Source organism: Syzygium oleosum, unplaced genomic scaffold (assembly GCF_021117445.2).
Source record: "Syzygium oleosum isolate NSW1041296 unplaced genomic scaffold, Sole_v2.1 Sole_v2.16, whole genome shotgun sequence".
Taxonomy (NCBI): domain Eukaryota; kingdom Viridiplantae; phylum Streptophyta; class Magnoliopsida; order Myrtales; family Myrtaceae; genus Syzygium; species Syzygium oleosum.
In genome coordinates this window covers 2,167,763-2,193,811 of record NW_026607500.1, presented here as the reverse complement: position 1 = coordinate 2,193,811, position 26,049 = coordinate 2,167,763, and the positions used below count along the sequence as shown (strand labels likewise).

At 37.7% G+C, this 26,049-nt stretch overlaps 1 protein-coding gene and 1 long non-coding RNA gene across 2 annotated transcripts; both read right to left on the bottom strand.

Moving 5' to 3' along the window:
- Nucleotides 1–400: 400 nt before the first annotated feature.
- On the bottom strand, nt 401–24,393 carry LOC115663650 (uncharacterized). Its single transcript, XM_056318813.1, has 22 exons — nt 24,125–24,393; nt 22,955–23,680; nt 22,447–22,868; nt 21,504–22,158; nt 20,291–20,377; nt 18,677–18,723; nt 16,805–16,914; nt 16,620–16,720; nt 15,889–15,981; nt 14,820–14,903; nt 14,567–14,650; nt 13,988–14,056; nt 12,647–12,706; nt 9,560–9,631; nt 9,346–9,453; nt 9,193–9,269; nt 8,748–8,831; nt 5,315–5,429; nt 5,139–5,228; nt 2,413–2,478; nt 2,240–2,335; nt 401–883 (listed from the first exon to the last, which is right to left on the bottom strand). Exons 1-22 carry the CDS (start codon nt 24,212–24,214, stop codon nt 761–763), a joined length of 3,459 nt encoding a protein of 1,152 aa, XP_056174788.1. The 5' UTR covers nt 24,215–24,393; the 3' UTR covers nt 401–760.
- LOC130140171 (uncharacterized) lies at nt 10,989–12,636 on the bottom strand. Its single transcript, XR_008818181.1, has 2 exons — nt 12,369–12,636; nt 10,989–12,261 (listed from the first exon to the last, which is right to left on the bottom strand). It is a non-coding gene; the product is annotated as an uncharacterized LOC130140171 (long non-coding RNA).
- Nucleotides 24,394–26,049: the final 1,656 nt, after the last annotated feature.

Sequence of the window (26,049 nt, the reverse complement as noted above, 5' to 3'; positions counted from 1 at the left end):
ATACCATAGACTAATACTACTCGGAAGCATATATCTCGAACTAATTTTTCACTCTCATAAAAACCCTCAAGATGGTACCAGCCGAACACATTTACCCCCAATTACACTTCCGTCCAAATGAGCCGCCAAACATGCTAAGTATAATCCGACGTGGAAGACCCAGGCTCGACGGATCCGACATGCATTGTTAGCACGTCAAGACTCCCACAAAGGGCACTGTTTCACCCGTTAGTTAGACGAAATTCGGGCTCATATTAGGGTTCTCAACTGAAATTTGGGGCAAATCAAAATTTAGGGTTCTGCGCTAATTCCGCCAAATTAGGGTCATCCATGGCTGCAATTGATCGTAATAGAAGGAGAATCACGTAATGTAACGGCTCATGTAAATGAAGCAAAAACATTATATGATCAATTTTTGTATACTCTTACTTCTTGTTATTGTTGGTCAACCAATTTCCCTACACCCAAAATTGTAACCTTTGTCTGTAATTGTCTCCAAACGCTTACAAAGGTTGAACACAAATAGGCCCTTAGGACACCGCAATTCAGCTGCTACAATTATGCATATATCCAAATGTGGATACATCTCTGTACACATTCTCTCATCTTCTACATATCCCCGGTGCCATCACGGTTCTAACGTCATCTCCCGCGACCAATGACAAGGGATCAGAAGGGAACCAATCGGCACAATAACTTCTCGAAATGGTCAATTGACCAATGCATATCTGTGTTCTTTCTGATTTTCTTTTTCCCAAAGCTAAAAGACCTCCAGAGCTTCTTCGCTTTTCGGCTTATTCTTAGGTCGGCCACTGCGTCTTACATCCTTCCCTGATAATAGCTCTAAGGCTTTCTCCATAGTGACATCCGCTGGCTTGAGGTTCTGCATAGTTTTTAACATCCACAATGAGGACTACCAAGGCTCTATCTCACTCAAGATCATCAGAAAAAAAATAGAAAAGCAAAAAATCTGCCTCACATGACGCGTTAAGCAATCTAATCATCTATCATTTGATCAGACAGTTAAACCAATAAAAGGTGAATGAATCAGAAGCAAGATATACAAAGTTTCAATGATGAAAGGAAAAAGCAAAAATCTGAATTTAACTAAGTGAAGAGGAAATGACATAGATGAATGCGTGGAAAATATAATTTAACTTGCTTTTATGAACTTCATTTCAAGATTACACCCAATAATGCTATATAAATCAACAAAGAAATATGCAAAGATCTTCAATGAGCTTCATAAAACCTGAGACCAAATAACCTAAGACTGTAATTGCTAAACCATATGCCCAAAAACTGGCCAAATATGTGAGCCCAATTTAGATAAAATGACTCCATGAAATCTATTTCCACTGCTTAAAGAGCAACTACTTTTCTGGATATGAGGTAAGACAAGCTTCTTGTTTCTTATTAACAAGAACCAAGAAGAAAGACATGTAGTTGTCCAGCATCACTTGTAAGTCGCAATACACCGATAAAATAAACAGGTGCTAAAATAGATAAATCATCAACATCCTTCATTTGAAAAAATTGAAACCCTGGAATCGTGATGTTCTTGAGATGAAAAAACTAGTGAAAGAGGAGCAATGACGAGCTTTTCGTCACCAAGTGAGGTTGGCTACTTTGCTACTTCATTAATTCCACGTATTCAAATGCCTTCAGCAACAATCTTCTGGCAAACTCATAGCTAAAGAAACTTTCTGCAATGGCCTGGTTGTGAGTTTGTTGAACAAACTTTACCAAAGTATTTTTTGTTATTCTCAGTGAACATACTTGCCGATGCGGTTAATGAATGAAATTACTTCTCAGATCTAAAGGAAGCAGAAGCAATCCTAATTGTGTGAGTCTATTGGGCTCCATGGATTCATCCATCTCACATGGGTTTCCCCATGCCGGGAGCAACACCTTCTAAAATATGGAGAAAAAAATTTCCAAGCCAGTTAAACCTTATTTCTGAGAGTGGAGGCAACTTACATCCTAATGATATGAAATAATTGACATATTGCACTAAGAATATTATCATCTCGCAATATAAGAAACAGAAATAGATGAATCACTAGACTCCCAATCTTGACAGTATTATACTCAATTCAGAGACTTCTTCACTGCTTTTATTGCTTCTCCATAATATGCTAGACTTAATTAAGACCAGGAAAGCAACCCATGCAAAGAGAGAATGAAAATTGATTGGGATCACCAAACAACAGAAGAGTAAATTAGAGACAATGATCACCTTAGGAACAGAAGCCATTGTGCGTCTATGTCTGACGGTAAATCCAACCTTTGAAAGCTTCAAAATCACAGGCTGCCCATCCTTTGGATGGTTACCCTGCATAATCACACTTAAATTGCGCATATTTGTAACTAAGAATATAAAGAACAAATGTTCCAGTAATGAAGACATACCAACGTCACAGGATATCGAAACAGCTCAAGAGCATCCTCGATGGTAATAGAATCCACCTCCTTTGTCTGAAGAAGACAAACTATAGTTAGTCCTAACACATAGATTACACATCCATCTATATCTGTATGGATTTGGCCGTGAAGTCTAATTATGTGCAGACATACTGATGTAAGACAACCAAAAAACTAAAAGGAAGCAAAAAGAAAAGCTCTGACATATTAAGAAAATACAAACAGACTTATCGACTAGATTATCATCCAAGTCAAATGTGCAGTAAGACAAACATAAGATGATTTTTAAACCTCAATGGCAATTATAAAATAGAGAGATATAAGCTGGATTCAATGTCTCAAATCACGTAAGATGAATCTTTTGGTAATTTATTTTGATATTTCTTGCTCAATTCTGCGGTCACAGAATTTTGAATCAAATAGTTGAATTGCAATTCAATTTAAGATATTGCCTTCTGTAAAAGCCTCTCTTGTTAGCTATATATTTAATTTGTACTTTAACTTCCATCGGGAAGTCCTTTGACACTTTATAGGCTCGTGAAATTCTGGCTTGTAAGGGCAGCCCTTTTGCATGTCCTGGTCAAATCTTGTCTGCGCCAAGGTTCTACAGACTCCAGGCATACTGGTGCTTAGTAGTCAGTACCCAGGCCATGGAAATTTCAACGTTTTGCTCGAACAAGTCTTCTTTCGGACTCTAGGGTTTTTATTCTTTACCTTCTGCCACCTCTCTCTCTCAAAAAGAGAAAATACATGGGAGAGAGCTTTGTCCCAGTGGATTCACCATAGAGCACAAGTCCAAGGGCATTTGGATTCGTCCAACAATGACGGGTACCAGTGTCATGTCATGTTGACCAGTATTTCCTGGGTACACAAGCCTGCGAAATAACCTTACAAATACGGCTATCTAATCAATTTTGATTGGTCTGGATCAATGTGTGACTGGAGGCCTACACCGAGCTATTGTACATTTGCTGGAAATTCAGCTAGCAAACAGATGGTAGTCTCACGATTTAGTGCAGAGGCCGAGTTATATAGCTAGAAACATGGGACATCATTGTTAAGTGATTCGAGTGAGCAAATTCTGGCAAGCAAAATGACACTTTTGCAGCACAGGCACAATAAAGCATCAATAAATACTGCTCTCGATGTCATAACATGACACAGCAAAGGGTACTACTATGCACTTCATCAAGCAAAAGCAAATGACAAACACATATTGATTGCCTCAGATAAACCAAAGGATCAGATAGCTGATTTTTTTCACTAAGAGGCTCACTAACTCAATAGGCCACTCCTTTCCAAGATGGGAATCAATAGTGGCTCCTGTTATTTGGAATTAGGTGTGGTAACACGGCAAACATGTCTAATTCTATAAATATAGGGCAGGACTCAGCTGAAAATGATTGAAAAAAGGGGGGCTTGACAGTCATATTGATAATAAAAAGAGAATATTTACTTTTCAAGGAAGCTAAGATAAATATTTCTAGCTTCATTTTTTCCATATATTACGTACATTGAAGACACTAATTTATTTTTCTATTCATCAACTAAGTTGCTTTAGCATTTGTCTTAAGAAGATATGAAGGTAATATAAACTGAGGGCCTGTTTGGAAAAAAAAAACATTTCCTTTAATCTATGCTTACAATTCTTAAAATTTTTAACTATAGCTAACTAGGGTGGCCCTAGATGCTTATATGAGGCAGGAGACTTAGGCCTAGAAAGAACATCATTTATAATCCATGTAAAGAGTGCGAAGTTCATGTGAGTTTTAATCGCACATGACTCAGTGTGACCATCATCTCTCTATGTGTGTGATTTCTCTTTAGGTGACCAAGACAACACAGATCCTGTGACCAAGACCAGAATCCCCTCATGTCTATAAGGGTATTCCCAGCGGAAGAGACAATTCCGAGCATCAGGACATTGTTCCATCGCCGCAGCGGAGAAGTGAAAAACAGCCAAACAATTAAGCCAAAAAAAAAAATCAAGGGCTAGAATCAAGACAAACTGCACCTGGAACAGAATAAAGAAATTCTTGGGTTTATAGAAACCCAGGATGTTAATTGAATGAGGAAAAACCAGTGACAAAGTGCCTTAAAGGCCTATTTATAATACGATTACAGATGTAAGACAATCTCAAGCCTTCATCTAACATAACAACTTCTAATCTCAATCACTGGGGCTCGTTAAAAGTGAAATGACTGCACATGACTATTTATTGACCTCATAAAGAAATAAAAGAAAAAATAAAAAATAAGATACTTAAAAACAAAATAACTAGAATTATACTACTGCATGACTCATCTTCGATGTGAATCTTGACAGACAATGCCGTTCTTAAATACTATGGGATGATAATAACCGGAATGGAATAATCATAGCTTGCTCTCAGCTGTGTCAAGCGAGGAGATCAAGCTGTCTAATTATGAGTGATTGTAGCCACAAATATTTGCATCAACTAAGAAAAAATTTATCAACCCTTTCCACATTCTTTTCTCTGTCTCACAACTGTTAACCTCTCATTTTCCACTAAGCCTATGCAAACAAACTATTCCCCACCACTCCAAGGGGAAAATAGAATGAAAATGGAAAAGAATGACAGTGGATAAAACTACCTCTGTATACCAATCGGAACAAAAAAATCATTACAAAACTTGAACATTAGTATGAAGATAGCTTTGAATTAGATTTATTTGAAAAAAAAAAATAGTACCTGAGAAATAGAGGCTCTTTTCGGAATGTACCCCTTCCTATCTTCACCAAGTTGTACATAATATCCATATGGACCATTCTTAAGAAGAATCTAGAAGCATAAAAGGATTTGAAGAAAAAAGTTAAGTGAATGTATTGAGCGATTACCTATCAATAACAAAGGCCATACAAGCTAACCTTTTCATTGGAACCTGGATGAAGACCCAGAAGTTTTGGCTCTTCGATTGAGTTGTTAGTCTGAGGAGTAGCATCTTCTTCTTCTTCATCACCGTATAGTGTCTTAGCAATATACCTATTTATCAAACCAGAGAATATTATTGGCAGCAATGAACAAAGTGGAAGACAATATTAGTTGTGCTTTTTGCATTCATAAATGAGAATCCCAATGGTGAAGCAGATGCAGAGGAATTCCTTTTACTACTATTGACAGGACAAGTGGAGAGAAAGTCTCAGCTTGTAGTTTCACTTGTATAGCCGGAGATGGGCACAGAACACTGCTTAACGTTTAATAAGCTAAGCAGCTAACAATTCCATATCCATAAACAGCTAAAACAACAAAATTACCTATGAGGGAATAAACAAGAGGGCACACTCAGGTACATGATTCGATTAAGGACTCAACTTTAAGAAAATAGCTATTAAAGTCATTTCTGAAATTTGAATCTTAAGTTATGGTAATGCCAGCAAACAATACAGAATTCCTCACACTAGCTGCAGTATTCAATTATTATTTTTACATAATAAAAACACATTGAATCAAGTTGTTTCAGGTTAACTGTCATACTAGAGTTTCTTCTTGTAACAAAAGGCAGAGGAAAGGAATTACAACACAACACCTCAATCATTCATTTGGTAAGTTATTAGATTTTGAAAAAGGTAAATTCCATAGGCATCAAAGACAAAGATCCTAAACATCATAAGAAGAATTTCTTGCAAAAATACTGATGTGATCAAACTAAAAAACCACAATAGATACAAGTACATCACTGACACCATTGAGATACTTCAATTAGTATTAGCACCAAAGAATGAAAATAGCAATACAAAATAAGATCCTAATAGACCTATGCTTAACTAGAATTGGATCAATGTCAGCTACATTGTGGTATGCTAGGGGTCCTGGTACGAGGATGGGGATGTAGTACAACGGTTGTCAATAAAGCAGCATCCAAGGGGTAGGCTTAATTTGCCATATATTTGAAGCATTCATTTGGATTATTTGCCGTATTATATAGGAAGTAAAAGTTCTGGTTCATAATTTCACTTTGAAAGTACAAGTGGGTGCAACATTGACAATACATAAAATTAATGCACTAAAGAGAAGGTGTGTTTGGAAGTGTTTATGGCAAATGCTTATTTTGCTTTCCCTCCAAACTTGATCCCGCCAAAATGAGGAAAAAAAAACATTTATATTCTTTTTAATTTTAAAGGGGAAATAACTTTTAAATAACTTCCCATTTCAAGCCTATAGGATCTTAAGGTTTCAAGCCTTCAGAAATTAATAACAATCATATTTCAAATGTTAGTGTAAAAGGCTAAAGCACAAAAGAAAAAAATAACCCACACGTCCAACTTATTTTCCACGAATGAAACAGCCTAAATTAGATAATAGAATGCGGACTATGTTCATATTTTAAGATAAGGTAGCCTCACTATACAAGTAATTGGAAAGTGATTTCTGGAGCAAAAGTATGGTGGTAAAGATTGGTTTCGCATCTTTTCATATTAATAGGAGCAAGGAGGCACTTGTGGAGGATTGCTACCAATTCAATCTTGGAGGGCTTTCCGGGGAGATTGATTTTTCGAGACGAGCCCGAGATTGGGAGTTAGAAGCTTTTGCTGATTTCTTTAATTGTTGATTGATTCTCGCAAACACTGCGACTCTAATATGTAATGGTTTAGAATTGTGTCAAAGATGAATTATTGTCGGTAAGATCCTTTTACTGCCTGAAAGAGAAGACCGGCGATTGTGGTAGGATAAATTTTCCTTAGAAAGCTATTTGGAAAGAAAAAATTCCATTACTGGTTGCTTTCTTTGATTAGGAAGCTTTTTGGGAAGACATTCCTACTTTGGACAATCTGAAGAAGAGAAGAAGAACAAAAGGAATAAAAATACCATGACGCGTCTTCTTCTTCATTATCCTTGGATGAGATCTTGTGGCAATTGTTATGCCTCAATGAGGCTATGCTGGGTTACAGCTGGATCCAGTTAGCAAGAGCTATGGGATTGGCAGGGTATTCAAATCCGTCTGGCAGGGTACTCAAATCCGTCTCCATAGGATACTCAGTTCCTCCTACTTTTGGGTTAGTTTGGACACATAATAAGTAATTAAAAGTTTGTTTAAAGTTTTAATTTCTTTGATGGAGTGGGTATTAACTTTTGGATCTAAAAGCTTTGATTAACAATGTGAATTAATTGTCGTGTACATGACGTCCGTTTTGGCTTTGAGCTCTTTCTGTACATCTCTTGGCAACACCACCCACCCCCAAGTAAATTAAATCACTTAATTTACCACCAAGAGATATCACTTGAAACAGAATCAAAAGTTGAATCCTTTTCAGTAATTTGCACCTCAGCCAATCATTTCTTTTTTAATGATATAACATTATTTTTTAGGTGAATTGACCAATCATATATTGAAAAGATTTATATCCTATACTACTACAAGGTAGAAAGTTATGATTTTTTTTAGGTAAGCAGAACATAGAGATGTCAGGCCAGTTAATATTAGCAAGTGGAACTCTAACTAGAGACAGGTGACACAATGAAGGATTACTAGTTGACAAATCTGGAAGAAACGCGTTTTACAAGCTTATTTGATCATGATGCCACGTCATGCTCAATAATAGGTCAAACGTCCTAACGTCGACAATAATTTGCATAGTTAAAAACACAATCCATCACTCAAATGTCTTGTGCTCTCAGTGAGACACTAACGAAATATTACAATTAGGACAATCGATATTTCCAACCATTGTTAAAAACAGAAAAGATCCGGAAAGAATACAATCTAGAACATATCTAATTACAGATCAAATCTGTGAAGCCTGAATTGGGTCAACTTTTATATTAGGTTGATAATTCATGTTGGCATGCCATACACTCGTTTCTACTTTGCATCATTCTTGTTAACAAACCAAAACAACTAAGTTTTATTTATCACATCCATGTGGTGTTCTGGTGAAATGCATTATGTCATGCCTCCCAAGCCACATTGGAAATTTCTCTAGTTGAACGCATTGCGCTGTGCTGTTTCAGGTCATGTAATGGAGTCATATCTAAATTTGCCAACACTGAGTAAAATATCTTATGCTCAACAGAGTCTTATCTGCTGGCCAAAAAAGAAAAGGTCCGATCTATCCGCATTCAAGTCATAACTTTGGCCCAATTTAGACATCGTGTAGTAAATTCAGTCTAACCCATCAGCATTCAGGTCAAGAACATCTGAATTCCAATCTTATGTTCTCATGAAGAACCATTACTGGCAAGATGCAAAAGATAATATGAGATAGGCATGCAATCATTGATACCTCTGTATAGTAGAGAGAGAGAGAGAGAGAGAGAGAGAGAGAGAGAGAGAGAGAGAGAGAGAGAGAGAGAGAGACTCACTTGCACTTAGGGTGCTGATCACAACCTATAAAGTAGCCAGCACCAAACCTGCTTACTTTAAATATCAAAGTGCCCTCCATACAACTGAAAAATCAACGATTATAGATTAACGACTATAAAGGACATCATAACACCTTCATATAAGCAAAAAATACCACAGCTTTTTCCAATAGATGAAACTCCATAAATTTCCATCTAGCAAGCAAAAGCACATACAAACTGTCCACCAGATCAACCGACTAGACCAATCATTTTCAAAGAACAGTATATAAGTTGCAAACTCAGACAATAGTCATGGTTCAACTTCTATAGACGAATTAAGAAAAAAAGATAGATCGGTAAATCCAATGACAAGCTAGTTGTTCAAGTAAATCAAATTTGGAGGATAAAACTAGATGCTTGTTACATTTGACCATCAACACAAATAAGTAATGTTTGCGTATACCTTGGACACTTCCTACTTTTATCAGGAAGAGAAGCAAATAAAAAGTCCCCAAATGTCTTCTCCAACATCTTCTCCACCTGCCAATTTGAAAGCATTCTATTGAGATGAAATTACTAGTAGGCTCATGTGGGGAAAAAACCAAAAGAGCCATACCTGATGAATATGAACAGTAGCAGTGCGGTTGCAATATGAGCTAAATCGTGCCCAATAATCTTTCAGGAGACCTTTCCACTCTGTTAAACCAGCTGACACATTATCGAGCTGAACAGTGGTACTTATTAGACAAGGTCAGCCAAAATCAGCAGGCATACCGAAAATTGGAGTCATCATTGACAGAAAAGGCATTTTATGATTTAAAAGAGTTTACCTCAGTCTCCATATCAGCAGTAAAGCTATAGTCCGTGACCTCAGAAAAATGGTGAGAAAGAAATGCTGACACCTAAACATCAAAAGCAGAAACAGATAAAAAGTCAGGCATAGACAATTCTTTCAGCTGAGGAGGGCCAAGCCAAGAAGAAAAACAGACTCTAACCCATTTTTCGTCTTGATGACATTCAGAGTACAAAGATAAAACAGAATAAACCGCACATAGAAGCTTTAAATAAGTGAACAAACAATTATCAAAGCCTTATGATTACCTGTGTCACTGTGGAGCTTGGGACATTCAGCATTCAATAACTAAATGCATATCGGTCAAATCAATGGTGATTAATAGTAAAACCCAGTTCTTATTAGATTTTAATCTTCATTCAACACTAGAATCAAAAGATCCATCTCCAAGTAAGTCAAAACAATTAATCTCTTTCATCGACAATCTCCTACAGACCTGGCAAATGCCTAGTCTAGATAATGACCAAAGAAACACTTCTTATTTTAGGGGAAAAATGACAAACCCCAGTAACAGACGATCTCTTTCACATTTCCCAAGAAACTCTAACTTAATCATTCTTGCTGTCTATGGATGCAATTTCTTAAGTGACTCATAATACACCTTTGCATTTCCGTGATTTCAAGAATCAGACCATCGCAGAGCATTCTTGACAGCTTCACAGGTAGTATCATTTTACCAGAATCATTGAACCATGTTTTACTGTAAACAGCCTTTAACTCTTAAACGCAGACTAATTCGAGCTGACATTTGAATATATCAACAGAATTTTGATTTCCATCTCTTTATCTTAAACCTTTACTAAAATCTTTCAAGTTGCTTTCAACTTCACTTAAAGTAATGCTTAAAATGAAAATCATGTGCTAATGATCAAACAACAACTGCTAAACCTTTTTACCCCCTATCATACAATTTAAGGGATCCATCTACATCCTACAATACGTACTTGCAATTCCACAAGTCCCAGTTCAGCACTTCCTAATTTCATCTAAGGCCTTCTCCCAAGTCCTATTCTCTTGATATGAGCTCATTCGCTAAACCTCCTCCTCTCACTGAAACATCTTAAGTTCACTGTCTAATCTGCCCAAAACCACCACAGACAAGTCAGACATCATAGATGGAAGTCCTACTTTCCAAATATTATTCCAGTAACATGCCACAACACAAATCATAGTAAAAGAAAGAATCTGTTCATTCCTATAGTCTAATACCTGAAAAACAAACGTACATGATTTTTTTTTTCCAATTATACACAAAAATTCATTAAGAAGGTACCATTCATTAAGAAGGTACCAAGGGGTATCACCTCCATAAAGAATGGCTTCAAAAGGAAAGCCACCCATAAACAAATTTATGGATAAAAATGTTGCTCCTAACATTCCAACAAACTAGAAGTATGTCATTTCACTTTCCCAATATACCAAAATTGAAGGTGTTTAACCAATTAATTCTAAAACAATTCCAAGAGAATTCAACTCCTTGAAACGCCCTCTTGTTTCTTTCCTTCCAAATGAGACATAAAATGGAGAGGAATCATCTTAGTTAATTTTCTTCTTTCCTCCATTCCTAACAAACATGCTGCATGATATCATGTCCTCAATTCATGTCTTAAACGGAAGCATACTCTAGGCCCATAATTACCTCATGGAAGATTTTTTTTTAAATAAACCTACCATATATTGGAAAACTTCTCATAAGTGGTTTTCTAATTCAGCTTCGCTTAAATAACCACTTATGTCTTCGGTCATCTTAAGCAATCTTAATGACAATGTTCTCTCACCACTGCATATATTGGAAAACTTTTTATAGGTGGTTTCTAACTCAGCTTTGCTTAAGTAACCACTTATGTCTTCAGTCATCTTAAGCAAACTTAATGATAATGTTCTCTCGCCACCGCATAAACGAATGCTTTTGACAAGGCTTTACCACCAAACCTTTTTTACAGAATCTAATTTGGGTTACTATTTGCGAAATTTCAAACATAAGTTTCCTATTTCATCCACTCCCCCAACTTCTTTAACTTTTACGGACAAATAAACTAAATTTTTTATCAACCATCATAATAAAAATCTCTCTAGTTCTCTGTCAACATACCTATAGCGACAGAGACAAGGTTCATTAACAAGTACTGAGTCATCCTACTGTATCTATCAACACGACATGATAACCTATTCTCCACTTATGTTGCTAAGAACCTATTCTCATTTGTTTTGGGAGATAGGCACAGTTTATTGCAAGAGCACCAAGGGCATGCATCCTCGGTGCAGACCAACAACAAGGAAAAAGATTCTAAATGTCTAGAAAAATGTCTGAATCAAATACCCAAGACCAACAAAAAGAAACACACAGCAATTCGCCCTTAACAATGCTTAAGGAGCTTTCTTTGTTCTCCAGAGCCCTTGAATAAATTTCTTCCCCAACCAACCAAAAGAAATGGAACGAGATTCTTTACAAGCCACTAAAAGCTCAGTCCTTCAAGGCTATAGCTCATCCAACATAGAACTGACCACAAACCCATTAACACCAACGAGAGCAAGAGATGAGCTTCAAAATTTCCAGACCTCTGAGCATAATCTGCACAACTACCGCAAATTAAGGGATAGCTCCATCATTAAAATGCTATGTGGACAAGCATCAGTATGCTGACAGGATTCCATCCATTACTGGAAGCCCTCTGGTTTCTACATGAGAGATCCAGCAGTCAATCTATGGCAAAAGATGAGCCATTTTGAGGAGGTGCTGGCAAGTAGGAATAATTAAGGAATAAATGGTTCTTTTGTGACCTCACCATTAGTACTGGCTGTAGGCCTATCTGGAATTTCTTCCTACATCCGACATGATCCAAGTTTCTACTTTTCTTACCTCATTGTATCCATCTAATGTCACATTCAAACAATTCAGAAGAACCTCACACAGAAGAAAACGGTCCACAAAATTCATTTCTGAAACTCATCATATATTACAGTCTATGACTATGTAAGTGATTTCCATGATTGAAATTGAATTTAGCAATGACTACTGTGTAGACAGAATTTTCATGATGTTATTCAGTAAACAGCAACATACCATGCGGCCCCGAAATTCAGGATGTAGGACACGGGCTTTTACCGTCACATAATTTCTGTCCTGAACCACAGAAAAAAAAAGCACATGATTGATTTGCTGCTACGATAGCAATGATAAGGATTTATAGCTGACAACTGCAATCGCAGGAAACATTATTAGAGGAATGTCTTTTCTCCACTTTTGGACAAATGTGTCTCCCATTAAGAGGCAAATTAAGCATGAAAGACTAGTACAAGTTGAATTTGTAGTGATCAGTGTCCGTCCAACTGGACCAGACCTGGAACTGTCCTATTGACCAGATAGCAATTCAACCATTTGAATTATTTAACTGACCACATCTTATAAGCTCTTTTAGTCAAAGTACTATTACTTCATGGTGATTCGAGAACTCATATTTTCCTCATATGATACAACACCAGAGAATATGCTGTACCACTGTTTGACCAAATTTGTTTTTGCACACAAATCTGACAAATAATATCCCAATCTGACAACTTTAATCTGAAGCGCCATATTTCAGAGGCGACATCATGATTCACAAGATCACAAAATTCACCAAAATGAAGATGGTAATTTTTAGCTTTGCAATTAATTCAACAGCTTTCAGTTTAGTCATGTAAGACGAGGACAAAATCTGCAGCTGTTATGAAAATCCAATTTTGAAAGGATACCGTGCAATAGCAAAGTCAGTTAAAATTTATTGCTTCTGCCAGGATAAATGGAAGAAGGCTAGACAAGCATAGCCCATCAACCACAGAAGGACCAAAGGCCCTGATGGAAAAAAGAAGAGCCATTACTTGCATTCAGGACCACTGTTTCAAGAAGTCAGATCAGCCTGGAGTTTGGGAAATCAAAAGGGGATGACTGGTCTACGTTTGTCTTCCTCCATTAACTCAAATAAAAACTTGAATATAAAGAAGTAACTCGAGATGATTTTCAATATTCTCTGTTGGCTAATTTTGAGAAATGTTCAGAATTCAATCAGTGAAAGACACTGCCATTTAAAAATCATGCAAAGGCTAATATACTTCTTTGGAAGTTAATGAAAATCTGAAACTCTGCAACATTCTTTATCTGCCTTATTTTAATTTGTAACAGCCTCCTGGGTTATATCTTGACATAGACAAGGTGATCATTGGATAAAACACTGCATGTTACAAATTTAATTTGACTAAAAGTCTCAACCCCACTCCTGTTGATGATTTCTATATTGAAATGAGATTCATAGAAAATCACCCTATGCACATTCATGATTCTCAAATCTCAATGCTATCTGCCATCATGAAAATTGCACAATATCAGAACATTCACTGCCTTCTGCATGCAATTCTAGGCATTTACCTGCAGCACTTTCAGTGTGCTCGCGTATGTAGACGGCCTCCCGATTCCAAGCTCTTCCAGCTTCTTAACCTTTAACACTTAAGATTGTAAAGATGCAGAACAATGCATCCAAAGGAAAAAATTACAAAAACTAGCATCCCCAGTAACATAACTCAGCCACTACTTTAACATAACTCAGCTACTATTTTTCTAATCTCAACCAGAAGATTACTCTGAATCCAGTCAAAGGGATAACAGCTATATAGACCCCTCCCTCCCAATCTCTATGGAAAAACCCTCGTGAAAACTCGAAAACACCAAATGAATATAAATATATCACTCTTAAATCCTCCTGAACACCGTCGAAAACACCAAACACATACTGTTACAGAAAGAACAAAACTTCTCAATGATGCATGTTGCAAGTAAATCAACGAAACAATAACCTCCAAATATAAAATCTTTCTAATGAACTTCAGCTTTTCAGAATCATTCCGAACATGAGAAGATGGAGTCCTTGCCGATATTAGGCACTTCGTGAAGATTACCCGAAACCATTTAGAAGAGTTCGATTATATAGATAAAATGACAGTAACTTACTAATGCACCCTCTGAGTAGCGCGATGGAGGCTGAGTGTAGTGTTGCTTGGATCGCACATCACTGAGAGTCAGTAAATCTCCAACCTACTAAACAAATATACATTAAAATCTTGATAGAACTTGAAAGTAAACTGGCAATTATAAGCAAAAGATCATCATGAACAAACTCTGATATAGTTCCATCTCCTTACACGGATTTACTTAGCAAGACAAACATTAATTCTTCTATATCGTCTTAATGATGGTTCTATACCTTCAGAGAGCTCAGTACTTCAAAAGCTTCATCACGTTCATTCCCTTCATTTTCTTTAGACCTCACTGTTTCTGCTTCCACATCCTAAAAATAGAAATACAGCAGTATTAAAAGTAGCTTGGCAAAAGAAAAATACCCATCCACAAGAGTTGATCCAATCGAAACATTGGCTCTCACCGAAAACAAAGCCTCAAACATGACTCACCTTGTAGACTTAAATGTTGCACTATAAAAGAACATGCAAATGCAGTCAAAACACGTTTTAAAACTCAACTTTCTAAACAAACATAAGCAGATTCCCAACTACACAATATTACTCAAATTTATCATTGACATCTAGCTCTCTCGTTTGAAGTAAGGCTTCTTCCTACTATGGATTCGGCTCAGACATTTTCTGTGCAGAAGCTGACTAACTAAGATGCTCTTCTGCAAAATCACGGTTCCATAGACCAAATTCACATTGAGATATATAAACCGATAAAAAACTATACTCCTTGTCCTTTTTTCTCCATTAATCATCTATAAATGCCTGTTATGATAAGTCAGAATACTGGCAAGAAACTGGTTAATACACATGGAAGTAGGATAACATTTAATTATAAATGATTGCTTACACTGCGAATCTCCACGTGGTTATCTTCATTTAAGATTTCAGTCAGCTTCCAATTCGGGAGAAACACTTTTAGATTCTATTTTAACCACTTGTAAAATCCAGCAAGACTCCCTCACTCAATGTAGGTTCAATTTTACTTTTTCTCGCACTAAAAACCATGAATCCACAGATACTCTTGAGTGCACCGCTATATCTATTTGAACATCCTCCATATGAATGTTATTCCTCATCAAATTCCCAAATAAGCTTGTTGGTCTTTCGGAAATTACCAGTACCATTTCTTACATTTGATAAGCATGCTTGTTAAACTCTATCCAATCTGAAATAATGATACTTTACCATAACAAACTCAAATGGCACTCACAGCAATGAGCTGCTTGGAATTTCACACATTTTTAACATAGAAGCCATGACACAAGTGTACTGAGCACAAACATGCTGATAAAGATTTTATACCTTGAAAACTGCCTGGTAACCAAGAAATCCAATTTTTGAGCTTGAAGTATTCAACACAATAGACCCATCAGCATTCTTAATCTCCACATGAATCTGGATTAGAAGAAGACTTTAGTCCTTGAGTCAACGACCTTTATGAACAAGATAAAAGCAGGTACCGACAAAGTTGATAAAAGCAACAAAAACTGAGAACACTGTTATAGTTGAACATGCTTTAAATCTAATTCATAATGTTGACTGGGGAAGCATAGAACCTCTTCCATTTCCATAACTAATTGATTTATGGTTTATTACTCCTAAATTTCCAGAACTGAGGTCTAGTACTCTCTCATCCAGAACAAATTTAGAGTAAAAGTTTACAAATGGTACTGAATTTAACTTGAGTCGCTATAGCAACTTCTCTTAACCATGATTATCAACATTGACCAAGCATGCATTCCACTTGTCAGCAAAGGGATGTTAGAGAAAATTATCAGATACACTTCATCCTAAAAATTTTCATCCGAGGAAGAGACCATGGGAACACATTGATAACCCTTCGCAACCTATTCCAGGGCTTTTCGTTCTTTGTAACTTTTGGCTTTTTCTTAGGGCATTTTTGGAATTAAATAGGACAAAGCTACTGCATTCTCGTGCTTGAACAAACAGAAAAGGCCTCACTAATTGGGGAGAAAAAGAGAAGGAAAGAAAAGCTCTATAGTAGAAACTCGTGAAGCTTATCATATCCTTACCTGATTAATTACAGCAGGTTCCATTTGGCATGCGATAGTACGAGACCAGATAAGAGTGTACAACTTCAAAGAATCTTCATCAAGTATATTAACTAGCGATGCTACAAGACAATAAAAGAACATTAATAGCATGCCTCAATCTGTAACACATTAGTCAATAAGTCTTGGAAAGTTGGTAACATTACATGGCAACCTCCGGATATCAGTTGGTCTAATTGCTTCATGAGCTTCTTGAGCATTCTTCACCTTCTTAAAGTACTTGCGTGCAGCCTCTGCTGCAAAATCTGACCCATACCTACATTACAAAGCAATTTAAGCATATTAGACCTGCTATCTTCGTGGTTTTCATTAATTTCATAGTTTTATTTCACAATATCAAGAGTCAACTTGATGATTTAACTACACGCCATTCATTGGAACATCAAAAAATTTAGCGGACTGTCAAATTGCTGACACACACATGTGCATTACTTCCTAAATTCCTCCAGCATCATATACTTTAATACTTTCTCAGAACCAATTGCACGGTACAATATATTAATCTCCAAATGGTAAGGATGCTTTGGTATGGAACAATGAAAGAGATTGAATCTTTTCTGTAAAGTCTTACTACAAGCTGCTAGATAGGGAGGTCGGCAGTGGTACAATGGATTGTCCTTGGAAAGCAATTTGGAAAGTGAGGGTTCTGGACAGAGTTTCCTTTTGTTGGTTTTTTTTTTTTTCTCTTGGGAAGCAACTTGAGAAGAATCCTTACTTTAGATAATGGTTTGGACGAGAATGGTCTGGACAATTTCCTATGCTTGCACAGGGTTAAGTTGAGTTATTTGAGGTTCCATCGAGCAAACTTTGGGCTTGGCAGGGCATTTGTTTACAGTGCAACAAGAAAAGAGGGATTATTTCAATTCCTCTCCCTCTGTTTTTTGGTTGATTTTGGAAGGCGTGGAACAAGAGAGCTTTAGATGGAGAGGAATCTTCCATTTCTTTTGTTATTGAAAATTGGCTTGAAAGTTGTACACCTATGGTATAGTGGGTAATTGCAAAAGGATGTAAATTCCTTTGTCGATATAGCTCACTATTTATTTTGACAACTTTTTTGCATATAGCTTAAAGTTATACACTTTGGAGAACTGTTCTGCATACGGCTTTAGTTTTTGGGCTTTTTGTATGAGGGTTTGCACCCCCTTAGTGCCTTATCATTGAACTTTTTATGTATAAAAGAAAAGGTAATAACAACCTCAAAACAGTGAAATGACCACTATGCCGTGTGATAGAACCTCATATCACAGGTGGTTGAACATTAGTGTGACTCACACAAAAGCCAATACGCCACTCTCTTAGAAATCAAAAAGAGTCATAAAATTAAAGAGCTAGCTAACAAGCCCCAAACAGATATCCGGTTCAAAAGCAACCCAGGAACCTGTATCAGTGTCAAACACATTAGAAAAGGCATCAACACTCGGATGGCTCATTTATAACTTCCCTTCAACTCCCGCAGACATATGCTTGGTAAAATCTCTTCCATGTGCAATAGAAGTCACTCTTTGACAAAGATGCAAATTTTTAGCCAATTGTTTGAAAAGTGGACCTTGATATGAGCGAAATCAACTGTAGGGTGACAACATCAGCATTTGCAAATTCAGACTGACTATATTTGCAGCAGCATCTAAATAACCAAATTGAGAGGAAATGAAACATTTTCAAACCTTAGAAAAACTTTTCGCACAAAGTCAACCACATAAAGCTTAGACACTCTCCATCCCTTCGATTATACTATGTATAAGAAATAAAAACTAACCCAATTTAAACCCTTCCCTCAAAAAATAAGAAGTCAAGAAAACAAATCAAAATCCAGCTAATGCAATAGAAATAAGAAACCTTGAAAATACTTCACACAAGACAGTTATTCAAGGACTTGAAACTCAAATGAAATTCTCTGTTAAACTTTTAACAAGATAAATGGTAGAAAACCAGCTTTCACCTAAAATAAGTAATAATGAAGACTGCACATGCAAGATCCAACCTTTCAAATATTCTAAATGCAAAAATCATCATCTTACCTGTCAATCACCAAAGAGCGTATATCCTTCACAGCCTCCTCAGATATCTAAAACAAACTCAAAAAAGGTACTGTCAGAGCAAATTGTCAGAATCTGACCCCAAAGAAAGAACAATTTATCACAAAGATAAGCAAATAAACTAGACAATGCCAAATCACTAGAACAAAGGGAGTGCAGATGCCAATTGACTGAAATATTACAACCTGAAGCACAAGCTCCTTAACAGTTCAAACTTGAATCAAGACAAGAATAAATGTAAAACAGCTAAGCACAAAATATTGCACAAGGTCCATTAAAATGGTATCTCCAGGGCGCAGAAGTTCTATATAAGCTGAGTTTCGAATTTGAAACGTGAGAACATGACTTCAGTTGGGAGAATAACTAAATTTGATACCATATAGCAAGTAAGATTTTGGCTGGGGGGAAGACATTTGCCTCTCTAGAAGATGCAAGTCTTTTGCAATGAAAAGAAAATAAAAAAGTAATAAAATTCCCAAGTAAATCTCCAGTCCCACTTTTGAATATATATATTTTGACACCCTCTTAAAATTAATTTCCTCAAATGGATCAGCACCCCCTTGATGGCCTTTCCATGAAACACCTACCCTCCTCTTTTTCCCTTTCTAAACAGGAGATGAAAGCCACAACGTCACAAAAACTCAACATGGATTAGCCCATTGGAACCAAAACTTATTCACAGGCCAAGCTTCGATGACATCCAGCTTTCCCAGTTTTGCAAAAGAATAAAAATCTAGCCAGAAACATATCAAAAACTTGTATGTAAAAGTACAAGGACTTTTATTTCAGGAAGGGCAACACAAATGCACAAACCAGCACAAGTATGATAATCCAAAAAAACTGTCAAGACATCAAATCCACTATGAGGCAGCAAGGGTTGCCAACCCATGTAAACAAAGATCTCAAAGCCAAAATAAGAGCTCAATGTTGAGCCAAGGATGGAAGAACCTTCCGCACTGTACAAAAAGCGTGGAACTTCAAACCAATGTTCAACAAGTGCCTGGATAGAAGACACTTTTTTACTTCAAAAGACATCTTTTCCATTCTTCTCCGACCAACCAAAAACATAGAAAGAGGAATTGAAGAGACCCACTTTATGATAGGATATTTGAATACCTTGCCATGCCCATAATTCATGCTCAACAGACCTCACTATAACCCAGCTTAGCCCAACAGAGCCATAAGCAGTCTAAAATAGAACCGGCAACAACACTACCAGAAAGAAAGTTTAGGGGGTCAAAAGTTACAAATGACAAAGTACGAGGATGTTCCAACACTTCACCCCAACATCAGTGCACATTATCACTGCCATGAAAAAATAACCGATCCTATCTCCTTCACTTCCCCAGAATAACACATCATTAAGTCTCCAAAGATGTCACTTTTGTTTTTCAAAGATGTCACTCTCAACATTTACGTAAGCAACCAATATAAAAAGTCCACACTATGGGTCGAGTGCTTACCTGCTAAAAGGGGCTGAACGTAACTGTTAGTAAATATCAACAAGTAATTTCAAAGAACAACAGTGTTGCCACTAGAGTATGTAAAAGCAACCAATTAACTTCATGACAATCTTACAGAAAGAACAGCACCTACATGTAAACCATCAGTTCTGATGTATGTTATCAAACCAACTGCCTTGCCATCTGATAACTGTACCCCTTCGTAAAGCTTTTGTGCAAGCTGCATTCAAGAACTAATGTGAATACCGTGATTAAAGCAGCTCCAATCATTTTGTTATTTAAGAACAAACTCATTCTGTTTCTTTTTTCACTTTTAACCAACCAATAGGCAAAGTAGAGTTTTGGACTTCTAGAGTTAGGGAAAAAATCACACATACTCTCAAATCATAAAGTTTTTTAAAATAACAAAACATTATCGATGACAAACACTTGAAAATGAAATTCCAACTTAGTTGTGGCACTCGATAATAAATATCTACATAAACTACATATTATGAGATAGAAAATGTTCGTTTTCAGCAAATTTTCGAAGTAAAAGTGTTATCTTTTATTAGCCAAATTCATTTTCTTATTGGTGAATATGGTTATCAATAATAGAATGTTCAGAGTGATATTAGGACTTTGTAAAACAAGAAGAATAATATGTCTTCTCTAAAATCATTAGTCCGATAAAACTACTGCAGTCGGAGGGAAAGAGAGAGAGAATCTCATTATACATAACTTGAATTAAAAAAATGAAAAAGATTAACTTTAAGTTAGATTCAAAATTCAAATTCATGAGACTTCATTTTTTTAGCATAATTCTCTTAAAATATAGACGAGTAAAATGCTAAAATCTGATAATATAAGTGCCAGCTTGTAAAGTAAAATGAGATTGAATAGAAGAAGAGATACAAACAATAAAGTAAAAAATGGAAAAAGAAAGAACAAAAATCAATTCTCCCCGCACTTCTGCTGTCACCCGTGTAAAGGCTCAATCAGACTGGGCCGTCTACCTTCTTTAGCAACTTTTGCACGACCTATAAAATAGCTCATGTGGTTTGGCAGCCAGCCGAAGAGTGACAAGTCATGTACTCTATGAGAGTCTTCAGCAGGGATCACACTTTAGTGTTTCATGGATGCGAAAACATATTAGCCTTCAAAATCAATCTCTCGGACACTCAGGCAAGCAAACAGCTGAACACTTCCACATATATTACTATCCACAGCATCATTTCCCCAAACTAGGCTTAAAATTTATGCACTTGGAAGTAAAATGCATGCTTCTTAACTATCAAAAACTGTTTTTGCTGGTCAAATTATGCAGGCATCAGTTGAGAAGGTCATCAGCATTTTAAGAAACAAACCTTCATAGTGTATGTGGCTGGAAAATGTAATTTATTGGCAGCATCTTGCTGAAGAGTCGACGTGATGTAAGGTGTCGGAGGATTTCTTCTCATCTTGTTACTTTTAGAGGCAACAATTTTGAAACCTTCAGATCTAATCTTCTCTTCAATATCTTTTGCCTCTATATAGGAACCAACTGACAACTGGTTCAATTTTGTCGAAGCAAAATATGTCAAGCGGGATGGGATAGAAATGGATTTTAGGGAAGGATCCAAACTTCTTCTCTCAAAGTCAACCTCCAAACTCCAATACTCTTGTGGAACAAACTGGTCAATTTCCATTTCTCGATCACAAACAAGTGCTAAAGCAGCAGATTGGACTCGCCCAGCTGACTGGCAACCTGGTAGTTTCCTCCACAATATAGGAGAAATATTAAAACCAATCAGATAATCTAGAGCGCGGCGTGCAAGGTAAGCATGCACCAAGTTTGCATCTATTTCTCTTGGTGCCTTCAGAGCAGCCTTGATGGATGATTCAGTTATCTCATGAAAAACAACTCTTGCTATAGTCATGTCATCACGTAAAGCATCCTGCTGCTGCAACATCTCAATGATGTGCCAAGCAATAGCCTCGCCCTCACGATCAGGATCTGAAGCTAGAATTAGACTATCTGCTCTGAGAACCAAGACAGGAAGAAAGTATTCAGAAGCATAGTTAAACACCAAATTATTTTCCTTTTATACATTGACAGATGTCGCAGATAATAAACAATAACACATAACCTACTCACACTGGCATGGTTTTCATATTCATAGATAGATACTTTATTATTTTGGTAGACTAAAATCCGGTTGAATCAAGTTCATGAACTATTCACTGAGCTCCTGAAAAGTCCCCTAAGCAAAAAACTAGTATTTTCACTGAGATTTCTCATGAAGAAGTAAGTGGGACAGAAATCAATACCCGCTTAGGGCAACCTTGATACTCTTCAGATGGGTCCAAGCAGCAGATGGCACCTCCCAGACCATACTAAAGTCATCATCAGGACGAACGGATCCTGATCGTGCAGCCAAGTCCCTTACATGGCCATAGCTTGGAATAACTTCAAACATATCACCAAGATAGCCTTGAATAACCTTTGCTTTTGTAACAGATTCTACAACCACAACAGATCTCCCCTCAGGAGGATAAAAAGACTTCAAAATCCTCTGACTTGGCGAACTCACTTTGTTGATTGCTTGATCTTTCTTTTCTCCCATTGGCTCAACAGATGTCTTCACAGATTTTTGTTTAGAATTTCGCACTTTCTTGCCCGAACTTTTTTTTGCAGAAGCAGGAGCCTCTAGGAGTTCCTTCGAGTCAGGATGACTTCCGCCTGACTTAGCCTGCAAAACTAACATCAGTTAAGATATCATAGCATGATTAAAAAAAAAAAGTACTCCTAACTATTTCCAGATTTGCAATCACCAACCTTCAAATTCGATGCAGACAAGGATTCACCTTTCTTCTGGTCTGACACTTCTCCTTGAGCAGCACTTTTAGAATCTTTCTTCAAAGGATCACGCTTTTGTTCTTTGCTCTTTTTGCTCCGTGCAAGCTCTCGTCTCCCTATGCTCTTATCCTGTTTAGCACCACTAGCAAGTGATGTCACAGATGATGAACTCAAGTTTACTTCTTTTGCTGTATCAGCAATTTTTTCTTGGACATCTACGGAGATATCCTCTTTCGAAGATTCTGATACAATGGGCGAAGAAGCAGCAGACTTTTTACTTTGAGCAGCCAACTGCTTTGCCTTCTTCCAATTTTTTTTGAAACCCTTAAAACCCAATCCAGTGACACCTCTTATCCCATCCCTTACGGAGGCATCATCATTTTGATTAAATGGTCGAGAACTTTGAGAGTAAAACCTGGTAGCCAAAGCTTCATTACCAGGGAATTTCAATCGAATGCTAAAGAATGAACTGTCTGCTGCAATGCTCGAAAGTACAGGTCTAGCATGTAAAAGGCCAAAAGACAGACCGCCATGAAACCTTGTAAAGCCATTAACAGCTTCCTGATTTTTAAGATGTTTAGTCATGAGCGCACTAGGTGTGCTTCGAGTTTTAAGGTTAAATGACCTCGTAAACAGTTCTCCAGTACAAAATGAAGTTGAGCAAATCGACATTCCCCGATGATTAAGAAGCGTCCCCTGCTGCAACTGCAATAACAGTTACAAACAACAAGTCAAATTAGTATAACCAATCAAATCAAATGACAGCACATTCACAACCACACAAACTTAACATGCATATGTATTGCTAAACAAATCAATTTTCGACCCTTTACTCAAAAAGCATCCACGGTTCTCATTTCTACTCGCACTCCACTTCTCTTTTGGTCAGCAAACGAACACGTTCTTACCATCTCCGAAGCACAAAATACAAAAGAAGGGAAACTCTAGGATCTGCAGACCAAGGTAGCAAGTTAAGACCCCATTCCACATAACCTCCCCATACCCACCATTCTCAAAAACAGAAAATCTAACCAGCACAATGCAATGCCGCCTAGACAAATTAAGGGTCAAATTCTTTTCTGTTCTTTTTTTTTTTTTTCATATGGGGTCAAGAATTCAATTCGGCAGCTGAAATTGATGAGCAAGAACCTGAGCCATGGTGGTCCGAAGACGGCGGAGCGAAGACAATCGTGGGTCGGCGGCCGATGACGATAAGCTCCTACTCAGTCGGAGACTCATTGCAATGGCGCTACCATTGGCCTCCTGGCTTGTCACCGCCCCCCTCCTCTCGCTCCTCCTCCGGTACGCACTGGGGTCGACGTGCAAAGCGTCGGGTGTGTTGAATTCGTAGGGAGAAGCAGGGTGGAGAGCGGCAACGAAGCCAAGGACAGAGGCTGTCGAGGTTGAGGCTGGTCGGTGAGGGTTAAGGATACAAGAACGTCTCGTTGGGGAGGCTTTAGGCGCCTTTCATAAGGGTTAAGCTTCACCGTCCGCTTTTCAAGATATACCGTCGGGTCGGGTCGGGTTCCTACATTGCCCAGATTAAGTGGTAGAGGGCCGCAACAATTTGGTCAGGTAAATCATACCGCGAACTGAACTGATGAACTGAACCGGCCGGACCTATTCGAGTTGGGATCGGGAATCCAAACTTGAAGCAGGAGCCGACAGCACCAAGCATAATGCAAGAGATACTAAATCCGGTATGTTGGAATGGTTTACAAGATGAGGATGATTTTGTGTCACAAGCGGTTATTCAAGTTAAGGGACATCTAAGCACCAAAGAGGAATTCATCTTTTTAAGGATAGAAATTTCTGTATATCTTGGACGGCATAATTCAAACAAAATACAAGTAACGAGAAATATATTGAGATTGGTATTATGGATCGGTTTACAAAATCACATGACCAGTCATAATTGATTATTTAATTCACTAGATACGTGTAAAAATCCGACGGAAAACTCAAGTCTCTACATAAACTTCTTGTGTATTGTTGGTAGTGTCTCTAATGCTATTCTACATAACAAGTCTCTTTTGTAGTTTATGGTGGGCTTCCAATAGACCTGTCAAATGGTGAACTTGGGATCTCTATTGACCACCAACCGATGAACCTAGAAACCCAGCAACCCCCACACAAAAAGAGAGAAAAGATTAGTCAACAAAACACCAATTCCCCAGCACAAACCCAAACACCCTCGAAAACAAAATTGTAGGAAAACTCGACAAAAAAGGAAGCAAATAGAGAAAACCCAATACCCGGAGACAAAAAAGCCAGTCCCTTCGAGCCCCGCCGAGTACAAGAAGCTCGGCTCGTCGCTTATCGGCCTCCCTTTGAGCTATGAGACTCGATTCGTCAAGGCAAACAAGACGAAGACCAAGTACTCGATCGTCATCGGGGGAGCGAACTTCGTGAGCACATACTGGAGGCGCTCGGGACGGCGGGAGTCGAGGCGATGGTGGCGGAGTCGTAGGCTCAGATAGTCCTCAGGAATTTAGCGGCGATCGGAGAGATTTAGCCATAAGAAACGAAGTTTAGGGTTTGCGCGTAGTGCAGGACGGGCGATATTGAGTCGTCGGAGAACCTCGGCTATGACGGAGATGGGCGGCGCATCGGAGATGGGCGGCGCAAAGTCGGCGATAGCGGCGGAGGTCGCGGAAGCAATCAACGAAGAAGACGGAGAGAAGATCGTGAAGTGAGAGGGAAATAATGAGGCGGGCATTTTTTTCATAATGGGTTATTAAAATGGGTCGTAAATGGGTTCAGAATATACCCATTTAAGGCCCATATGTTTTGGCCTTCTTTTATTTAAAACTCATTAAGACTGATCTGGAAAAAAGAGAATGACCCATTAGCGATCCATTTAAACAAACGCGGGTTCATAAATAGGTTTTGGACCCGTTTGACAGGTCTCGCTTCCGATAAGCCATCTCACACACATCCATGCTTCTCTCATCTTCACTTTAGATTGGGGATATCAACTTCATAAAAGTGTGTTGGCATCAAATTGGCCCTAAAGGGGCTTAAGACCAGATATTTCCTAATCCATTATCATCGTTGTGTGAGTAGATTGGTTA